This window comes from Camelina sativa, chromosome 5 (genome assembly GCF_030686135.1).
Source record: "Camelina sativa cultivar CO46 ecotype springtype chromosome 5, ASM3068613v1".
Lineage (NCBI taxonomy): Eukaryota > Viridiplantae > Streptophyta > Magnoliopsida > Brassicales > Brassicaceae > Camelina > Camelina sativa.
In genome coordinates, this window is record NC_141884.1 from 21,911,643 (window position 1) to 21,922,515 (window position 10,873).

General features: G+C 34.1%; 1 protein-coding gene and 1 non-coding gene across 3 annotated transcripts; one reads left to right on the plus strand and one right to left on the minus strand.

The window, feature by feature from the left end:
* Window positions 1-47: 47 nt before the first annotated feature.
* Window positions 48-8,867, minus strand: LOC104787163 (paired amphipathic helix protein Sin3-like 5). 2 transcript variants are annotated; one of them, XM_087450552.1, is made up of 20 exons: window positions 8,370-8,867; window positions 8,081-8,233; window positions 7,467-7,613; window positions 7,198-7,378; window positions 7,016-7,114; window positions 6,780-6,947; window positions 6,397-6,502; window positions 5,899-6,116; window positions 5,648-5,802; window positions 5,299-5,426; window positions 4,951-5,205; window positions 4,273-4,781; window positions 3,396-4,046; window positions 3,225-3,313; window positions 3,006-3,144; window positions 2,749-2,901; window positions 2,500-2,660; window positions 2,307-2,418; window positions 2,026-2,214; window positions 48-323 (listed from the first exon to the last, which is right to left on the minus strand). In XM_087450552.1, exons 2-19 carry the CDS (start codon window positions 8,146-8,148, stop codon window positions 2,035-2,037), a joined length of 3,519 nt encoding a protein of 1,172 aa, XP_087306678.1. In that variant the 5' UTR covers window positions 8,149-8,233; window positions 8,370-8,867; the 3' UTR covers window positions 48-323; window positions 2,026-2,034. The 2 variants fall into 2 exon arrangements, with proteins under 2 accessions (XP_087306678.1, XP_087306679.1); XM_087450553.1 differs by having other exon boundaries at window positions 6,412-6,502; window positions 8,370-8,842.
* Window positions 8,868-10,647: 1,780 nt separating this feature from the next.
* Window positions 10,648-10,719, plus strand: TRNAP-AGG (transfer RNA proline (anticodon AGG)). Its single transcript has one exon. It is a non-coding gene; the product is annotated as a tRNA-Pro (tRNA).
* Window positions 10,720-10,873: the final 154 nt, after the last annotated feature.

A 10,873-nucleotide genomic window follows, 5' to 3' on the forward strand; every position in this document is an offset into this window, starting at 1 on the left:
AAAAGATAGATAAAAAATTAATAGATGAAGAAATGACATATATAAGATTTATAACTGAAATGGAAACATAACATTAGAAGGAATATCCAGTATTTGTTGAATGAATGAATTATAAAAAGTTTCTGAATTTAGCATCTCTCCTTGGATATATATTCTAACACTATACACCAAAACTGGCGGCTCGAGACGCGCTTTCAAACAACAACAAAAAACTATGGTTGCCATGTGACTCTCTTTGCGCCAAATGATGCAAGAATCTTCACAGTTGGTCTCTACTCTCTACCACTACCGATGCTTGCATATCTCAGCCAAGAACTTCACACCTGCACATAAAAATTCCGAGCTATATTTATTTACCTTTACCACGAATAAGCCTTTATTGAGAAGACTAGAACTTGTACCCGCACACGCGCGAGATTTTAATTTAAAATATTTCTTATCAATATAAACTGTTGAGCTCAAATATAATCATTCCAACTTTTGAGTATAAATCTATATAAATACTAAAATTTCTTTACTCAGTGACATACAACATATATATTTTTGAAGATAATATTTCTTTGTAATATCTTTTTGTGATTTTAAATGGGATTTTAGTTAAAAATTTTATCAATAAGAATTATTGAATATGAATATAATTTTAAAATTAAAAGATAAATCTATAGAAATACCGTACTTATTTTACTAATCTATATATAACATATATTGTCTAGTGTCACAATAATATTGTCAACAATCTTCTGACCTTTTATTTTTAAAATAGTTCATTCCATATTCATATCCAATGAAAACATAATTTTAAAAGTTCAAACGTCAATATTGATCGTTGACCTAATTATAGAGACCATTTAAACATATCAATATCCTACGAATATACAAAGTTTCATGAACAGTTTTCGTGCTATGTCGCTACAATGAGGTTGTCCAAATGCATTATCTGCCATTATAGAATTTCTGACTAAGTCAAGAATGCTTAAATGATGAAACGTTTAAACCCCACAATGAATATCTATTCACTAATCCAAATTACATATTTTCCTAAAATCTCATATGTTATTTGCAGATGTTAATTTTGTAATGCAACCTCAGCTTCGACTATTCAAAAAAAAAACATAGTGTACTTTAAATATATTGTTTTTGCCAATGTTTTTGGTTAAAAGCATTTGATAATATATATATATATATATGTTATATTTGTTATATATGTTTTATATCATGTTATAAAATTGTAGCTCCAGTTGATAATATAGCTTTTGAGATATGCTACACAAATCACATGCCACTTTTTGTAACGAGTTACATATCATTTTTTCTATATTTCCTGACCATTGATTTTAGTTTTTTAGATAAATTATTTTTTCAAAATTCTTGTTTATAGTTTTCCAAAAAAAAGTGTGCACCTTGCAATGTCTTTGTTTTCGATTAAAATTTTTAAGTTAAGTTAAGTTAAGTAATTAATCTTTTATTTTTTATAAGTAAAATTTAATAATAAGTCTTTATGGTATATGTTTCTTAGAAACTAATGTTTCACTTCAATTTTATTTTCATGTTTAGATTTTATAAATATAATTACATAACTTGTTTTGTTACTCCACCATACATTAAAATCTTACTTACATTCAAAAACTCATTAACCCATTCTAAATTTTGGAATATAATCATTTTTGGTTATAATTTTAATAATAACATTATTACTAAAACAAATTTATAGTATTATTTTTAATATTTTAAAATTTTCATTTATTTTACTTAATTCATTTTTAGATAGTTACTATTTTTATTTTTACTAAAAATTATATTATTGTTTATACTATTTTAAAATTTAATTAATTTTAGTTGATTCGTTTTTTATTTATTTTTTTACTATTATTAGTTATAAGTAGTAAATATGCAATGAATAAATATTAAAAATAATATTTTTTATGCAAAAAAAAAAATTGATTAGGTGGATGATGATGTGGAGGAAGGAGAAGTGAGCAAAGTTAACTTTATATATATAGATTATACAAGAAGAAGGTTACTTACGTTCTTAAATTAAGGCAAGGCGACAAGTCTACGGTTAAGAAAGATGTGAAAACGCGATATTCTTCTCTCTCTCGAGATTTCACTGCTACCAGAAGTTTTATTAACGGTGTCAGGCCCAGTTGCATTCTGTGTTGCTTTCTTCTGCTTTCTTCTATACAAAAGATCTGCTGTGTTTGGTTCATACTTGACCTAATGAAAAACGTAAAACTCCCATTAATTGTATACACATGGGAAAGAGAAAAGGATTATCAATGCTATAAATTCACAAGAGAGTATTTTACCTTGGAAGAACTGCAAGCAATCTTACATTCAACCTCGTTAATAAGTCTCAGTCCTTCCATTGCACGCGACAACCCTGAAGGTTCATCCGGACTGCTTAATTTCGCCTTGTTCCTGAAAAGAGTATGATAACATGATTACTTACTGTTCTTTCACAACTTAAGTTATGCTCTTATCATTGCTTCATTCATTTACCTCTTCAGAAATAGTCCAGGTTTCTCTTCATCACGGACAAACGAAAGAAAGTCATTCTGCAGATAATTAGCAAAACCTGGTTCCACTGTTACAGCTGTAACTTCAGGCTGATCATTCCCGCTGTTCATAAGTTGAATCGAGAGACGGGTTTGCTCAGATGACTGCACAAAATTTTGCAAGGACAGAGATTAGTATAAGAGAATATATACACACACTGCTGTCCACACATAGAGATGAAGAGAAGCATACATATTTGATCCTGTAAATGTTCTGATCATGGAGAAGGGCTCGAGCATTTTCATGGTACACTATATCAAAGAATCTTCCTGGTTTTCTGTAGTTCTCGTATGCATATAGTTGCAGAAGCTTAGTGTCTGTCTCATCAGCTGCGACTGCGTGAAGCTAACACATGTCCAAGCCACTTCAATGATTAGTACAGAACAGAAAGGAGAGGAACAGAAGCAGAGACAAGGCAATAACAAGTTGCAGGTAAAATGGAAGCTTACATGCTTAACAAACTTTTGAACTAGCTTGTCCAATGTGAAGAGAACATATGATTGTGCTCCAATGATAGCACGGCATTCATCTTCAAACTTTGTATTGTCGCTAGAGCCGTCAAGTAAATTATAAAGGGCATCCATGAACCTATGCTTCCAAATATCAGCATTTAAGGAACAACCACCTTTTTTAATCAAAAAGTACCACTAATGCGAAAGATAAATTACCTGGTATACGAATCAGTAGATGTGCTATCTGGAGCTTTCCATTTCCTCTCTGAATGTATCTTTGCTGATTGTATTCTCTCGTACAACATCTGAAAAATCAGAAGAATTAGCGGTTTGAACATAAGACTACTGACATTTGAGGAGCATGAGAAGGTTGTTTCGAAGCCTTACTTGATGAAGCCTAAAAAGCACATAAAATGAGTCATTCCCATAGAAAACTCGAGAGTCATTCCGGGAGTCGCATTCGCTTGCTTGCAGTGTCCCAGGCACATGCTTTGCAAGGGGCTTTACGGGTTGCAAATACCGTTCTGAAAATGTTAAAAACGACCCATCTTCACCCTCGTTGGAATTAACCATCCCTCCAGCCTCATTTTCACTCTCAACCACACTATCATGCTGGTCACAGTTCATAGCTACTTTCTGCTCTTCATCGGAAGAAACTTGGCCACCAAACTTGCTTGCGGAGACATTAGTTTTAATGGCCTTTTCATCCCCTTCTGATAACTTCTGAGTAATTTTGTTTTCATCATCTTCAGGGAGGGCATTGCTCCTTGCTTCAGCTTCAGGACCACATGCACCCTCTTTGTCTTCTCGGTCTTCACTACTTTTTTCATTGTCTGGCAGTTTCTGCACAGGCTCGAGACCATTCTCTTTATAACCCTCAAAATTGTCTTGCTCGAAACTTTCAGTGGGAGATAATTCACCCTCTTCTCGCTCAACCCTCTGCCCTCCCATTGATACATCACTTACCTTAGTACGATTCTCTCCACCCTCCATCATCAAATCATGTTTAGGTGACTCCAGTTTGGAAGGCTGGCTATCCTGTATAGCCACAAAAACATATATTAATGAACGATCCTTTTCACATAGAGGGATATTTCTCAAGTCTCATAAGGAAATAAACTTAAGCAACTTTCATTCATTAAAATACGCTTTACCACCAGCAGTCCGAATTTATAAGAAAATTTGACTAAATTTACTCAGTGAAAAGTGAATACGGCTTCAGGTCAAGAACAAAGGTTATAAAAGGAAGAAACAACACGGTTACCTCATTAGTTATAGCTGCACCATTATGCAGTTTATCTTGCTGAATGATTTCTGGTGTCTTGACTGGGGAATCTTGCACAAAAGAGCTTCCTTGTACTTTTGGGTTTTCTTTCTTAGGCGTATTTGGAGCTACTAACGGTTTAAGGTTTGTGGCTAGAGAACCGTCACCGGTGTTTTCCCTCACCGCCTCACATGCATCATGGTGCTCTTGGTTGTCTTCGATCATTGCAACATCTTTCATTGTCTCATTAGTTTGAGACCTAGAAGGAACGCCAAACATGGGCTCCAAAAAGGTTACCCACAGCGTCATGACTTTATCCGACTGTTCAGTAGCACATATTTCTTCACAGTAATACTTAATTAGTTGATATAGGTCAGCATGGACTTGTGTATCAGTATAACTGTACTCCACATCTGGGGTGAAAGAGGGCTTAGTTCCAACAGCAATGGCACGAAGCAGGTCTTCTTTATGCTTTCTCTCACTAATATCTTTAATTTCCGCCACTAAACCTGCATTTGGGACATACCAATCCACTTTAGTTGATGCAATTTTCCCCTTAAATGATACACGACATTCTCTTCGTTTCATCATTTTTTTCCATGTAGAGAAAGACATTTCTAATATGGAATTAGCTTCAAGTGTAGCCAAACAAATAAATGGTGGTTTAAGAAAACATACCTTTTGTGCTCAAATTTTTGGAGTCCTGCTGCTTGAAATAGAAACTACGATGATCTAGTGATTTGTGATGGTTCTTAGCATATACTTCAGCCCATACTTTCCCAAAATCAGAGCGACACCTAGCCCATTCTTCTTGTTTCTGCTTCAAGCGAGTTAGTATCACCGGTAAGGCGACATGAGAATTCTTCTTCAAAAAATCCATGAGATCAAGCCCAAAATCCCCGTACAACCGCTCAATGCATCTTAGGTTCAGCTCTATTGAATAGTCACATATAAGGTCACTAGCCCAAGTAAAAGAATAATAGACACACAAATATCACAGCCACATTTTGTCAGATAACTACTTGCCTGATAAGTGTTCTCTAATACAAATTGGTGTCACTATAGAGATTGTGTTGTTGTTGACCTTTTCCAGAAGAATTTCCACACGCTTAATGGTTGCAGCCACAGACTCTAATAACATGTCCAACTCAAACCTGAAACCATATCAGTTAGTTAATAAATCAGATGGAAGTAGAGTTTTTATGGAAACTATATTGTCAGCAAAAAAGAACCACAAGTTATAGACAACGTAGTGAAATTAGAAGGTAGACTGAACTGACTAGAAAGCAATCATGAACTCACCAATGTTATCGAAAGATTCCTAATCAAGATATAGAGAGAAGTACCAGAACCTAATACACTATATATGTCTTACCTATCATCCTCACATCGAAACAAGCTTTCTTCATACTGGTTTTTGCGCATGTGTTTGAATGAGTAATCCTCACTCCCCGATGTGACAGATACCCAATGATCATTAAGTACCTTTTCACCAAGTGAATTTCTGTAGCTTGGAATTTGAATGGGATACTACACAAGAGAAAGCCAACCGAAAGATCTTAGAGCACAAAATCAACGATATATTGAAGTACTGTAGATAATATGATTAAGTTAAGAAGGGCTCACATCATCTGGCAGGCGACGATAACTTGGTGAACATTGTGCGCAGTCAGTAAGGTCCAGTTCATTTATTGCCTTGGCCATATGATTGGTAGACAGTAGATTTTTTTGACTTCCGATGTCTCTACCAAAAGCTGCAGTCCTATCATTTTCTGGATCTTTTTCAAGACCCCCGTTATTTTCATAATCATGAATCCCCTCGGTGTCATCTACCTTCAGATATCCTGCAAGGAAATTTTGAAAATATTAACATCGTTGGACCTTAGCACCAGGTAACTACTTACCCGTCCATAAACAGAGACAAGATTGACATATCTAGTATATAAGATGACAATATTTCCCGTAGATACATAATAGTTTCCTTTTATATCAAAATCACTGAAAATGGAAGACATATATATGTATTTATCATGCTCTCACCAGGCGCTAACGCTAAGCCAAGTCATAATAATTATAAATGCAAATAAATAAAATAAAAATGCTACAAGTGATTCAAGGACTCACTTCCCAGAGAATTACCAGCAGAATAAGGCACAAGGTTCTCGTCACCATCTTCTCGTTGATCAGAGTGTTCAGTATACTCATCATGCCTACTCCGTAATCTTATTTTCTGTGGCAGGAAAGACTCCGTATCAATATTTCACTAAAACTCTGAACCATCAAGTTGCTTAAACATATATTTTCTCATCTATTTGCTGTAAACTGTGCCTTAGTTACTATGTTTATCTTGCTCTTAATTTATCACTCTTAAAAGGATGTTAATACTTTCCATACTAAGCATGCATAGCTATAAAGCACGCTTTCAACCATAAACATCAATTCGAAACATTATTAACTACGCTGTGAATTATCTGAGCATCATTAAGAAAGAATAATTTAAAAGAAACCTTCTCAAGATGCTTTGGATGCATGGCAGGAAATGGAGAATTTCTATCATGCGGTACTGTGATCCTTCCGAAAAGAGGGTTATTAACAGAAGCTGATCCTGGAAAATCCGGTAAGAAATGAACAAACTCCCCAAGCAGATCTTCATGGTCTTGGAATAACAGAGTAACCTGTAACATAGATGGATACTCAGAAACCTAGAGCAAATCAACACTATGCACATTTACTGTAAATATACCTCTTGATAGACCTCCTTGAGAGACTTGGTTTCCTTTCTATACATGTTCAAGATGTCTAGGAATTTTTTATATGCACGGTCATCACCCCCAAATCGCGCCTGGAGGAATAAATATCCAGTGATGTTAACTATTTAGAGATCATGACTAAATGATTATCTGATTTACTACATCAGATACATACCTTAATCTTGTTGACAAATTCAATAGCTACTTGGAAATCCACTGGCTTCTTAGGACTCTCATCCTCGGGCTGAAGAGTTATTTTGAACCCCTTTGGCAAGAAGGTATTAAAACCCAAAAGCAAGTCGTCATAGCCCTTGAACAAATCTTTTACTTTTCCTATGACGCCATTAGTGTCAACTCTACAACCAACACGAGACACAAAGCAATTACGACAATTCCACTTGTGAGTAGAAACACCAAACGGAAGAGAAGAGGAAGGCAAATTACCTCTGAGCTTTGAAGTCCTTCATGACTCCAAGGAAAGTTTCATATTTCTCTTTATTGTCTTGAAACATGTCCTTGACAGCTTTGAGATATGTCAAAGCATCACCTGTTGTTAGCCCTCCACCACCAATCGTTAAAGGCCTACCATTTCTACATTATACAAACATACATTAAGTTGCTTTCCGCATTTACTTCAAACAATCAAATTTAGTTTGCCCCTTTGAAACTACAATAAGCCTACGCTTTTAAGGTAACTAACCCATGAACAATTATACAACTCAACTCAACCTAAAAAAACAGAACTAATACACCAACAAGAAAAGAACGCAATAAGAATCTCTATCAAACTGCAATTCAAAAACACGCTTACGCCAAGAACATAACTGCAGTAATTTTGCTTAAGCTTATAAGGTAAACTACGCCAGGAACAAACATAGAGCTCAAAGATTTAAAAACACTCAACTCAACCTAGGAAACAAACCAGAGCATGAACATACAAAACTCCCTACGAGCAATAAGAATATCTAACATCAGCCTAAACAATTTGACAACCGTACAAATAAAAGTGTAGTCAAAAAGAGAATTTTGAAATAAAAACAAGGATTGAGAGAGCTAACGTTTCTCCACGAGAGGAAAGAGTAGGTCCTCGTGCTTCAACGTAAACCTCATCTCTAACCCTCTTCATCTCTTTAACAACCTTTTCCACCGCAATATTACGAAATTGACAAAAAAAGATTCAAAGCTTCACAAACACCAAACTCAGTACTACCCTGCAAAAAATAAAAGCCAATCACACAATTCAAAACTTCCCACTCGTAAAGAACAAACAAAAAAAAAACCAGATCTATCGCCTCAAATCGAAACCAAAATAAAAATAAAAGAACAGACTTTGAATCATATTCAAACCTTATAGAAACCGGATCACATTCATCAAAACTACAGAACCAAACTTGTTCGTGTCTTCCGAAGAAGAGAAGAACGTAATTAAACCACCATAGACAAAGAGTGGATCGCCGCTGTGAGTTTGCCGGATAAAAGAGATACGAATCTTAACAGAGAGACACACAACAACAGAGAAAAGCAACAAAAAAAAAGATTGCTTCTGATTTGGATCTCTCTCTCTATCTCTATATATTATCTCAAATCTCTCTCTCTTAGAATACGAATAGTTTCGAACAAGAGATTAGCCGTAAAATCACAAAAACAAAAAAAAAGGACAAAACTTTTTGTTCAGAGCAAACAGAGGGAAGAGAGCGAGAGAAGGAGATGGAGGAGGAGCCTGTTTATATATTTATTTTATAAAATAAATTATGAGAATGAGAATGTGGTGAGTTGCTTTAGATTTATAATCAATCTCAAGTTCTGTTAAATAGCAATATATCTTGGCATGTACTCTCATGCATTAATATGATGATAAGAATAAGAGGATTTGGTTACAAATTGATTACTCCTTAATTTCTACAGTCAAATTAGGGCATAATCCTTATCCCCTACAATCACAATTTTGGGGATATAAATCCTTTTGTGAGATTTCTTACCATTTTATGTCATTTTTTACGAAAATAATAATATTTTTTACTATTCATAGGCTATAATTATATTGTCAAGACTTTAAGAAAAATAAATAATATTAATGTTCTATATATTTAGAGCATTATGATTTTAATATGTTGACTATTATTAAAAAAAATTTTGGTATGAATATGTTGACTATTATTAATTATCAAACAAAGTTGTTGTTCATTTCTTCTTTGATTTCGGTATAATAACAAGGATCTTAACAAAATATAAAGAAAAATTAAAATTTACTATAGTCTTTAGACATATATCACGGTTATTTTTTATATTTTTTTTTACGGATGCTTTTGATATGTCAATATGAAATATCGTGCTCTTCAACACATTTTAGATATTTTTTATTTATTTATAATATGGAGCTTTAGGTTCTATTGGTAAAATGTATGAAAACTCTCAGACACTTAACATTTTTTTCATCTAGATTATAGGTGCAACTCGTGTTAGGCCTATTGAAGAGTTGGTCATTCTTAAAGTTAAAGTTGCGATCTTTGCTTCAAGGTTTCCTTCTAGTGTCATCTTGCAAGGCAGAGAATAAGCTTCATAAATCGAGGCCTGTAGACTATGGTAGGTCTTGGAGTCCAAGATAGTGGGAGTTTTACATTGAATAACCAATGGACAAACCCCTCATATTGGAGTTCCAGCTGGGAACAAAAAACATTAAGAATTAGACACATGGAGAATACACAAATGGTGTTGTTTAGGAAGCATAGAAAATAGATTACAATCTGACCATAATTCACTTCAGGATCCCTAATAGAGTAGGAGGCAAGGCACGGAAAGCAGCAGAGAATTTCATGGAAATAGATGTAGAAAAACTTCCCTGCCACACAGAAGACAATCAATAACATTACACATGGTATACTAGAATTTACATCTCATCAAGGATACATACAAATATAATGGAACCGAGAATGTAATATTAATTGTTGGACTGAAAGTACGGGCAGACGGATTGTATTATGTACAAGGAACGTAGTGGAGGAGTCTGTTTAAATCAAATCTTTAATTAATACTATTTTTACGTATTCATAATCAGTAAACTGTTATGGAATATTGTAAAACAGCAAAAAAAAAGTTGCACGAAAACTATACAAAAAAAAATAAAAATATTGTTTTTGGTATTGCTTTTGTGATTAATAATTTTTAAAGTGGTGGCAATTCACAAGTGCAAACCATTAAATTTAAGACCAAATTTTTGTGATGTTTTCATTATTATATATAATTATGCTAAATCTATATCTAAAAAGCCTCAAATTTATATTCTTAAGTTTGGTTTTGAGGCCTGAACTTAATAAACAAATGAATAGGGCCAAAGGAATACAAAACCTAATGCATTTTACTTCCTTTTTTTTTTGACATATTTTACTTTTATTATTGATATTTTACCAATAAGACACCCCTCGATGTTAATCTTTTTTTGTATTATGTACAATTTAGCTTCGTTTCCTATATGGTCTGGTCATTAGAGACCATGTTATTCATTTTCATGCCATGTTCCCCTTTTTTTTTATTTTAGTACTTCTCCCCAGGTAGAGATTATTTGGTAAAAAAATACTTGAAACTTTGTACTAGATAAATGTGTTTACCCGAGACCTCTTTCAACAAAGGGCGTTTGGTCTAGTGGTATGATTCTCGCTTAGGGTGCGAGAGGTCCCGAGTTCAATACTCGGAACGCCCCAGATTACATTAATTTTTTCGTTTTTTAATTCCTAATGGGCCAGATTTCACTGAGGCCCAGCGGGGTCTATCCCAGTATGAATATCTATATTCGTAATTGAGAATAAGCTACGTATTTATGAATCTGAAGAACCAACCACACACATTAGGCAGTA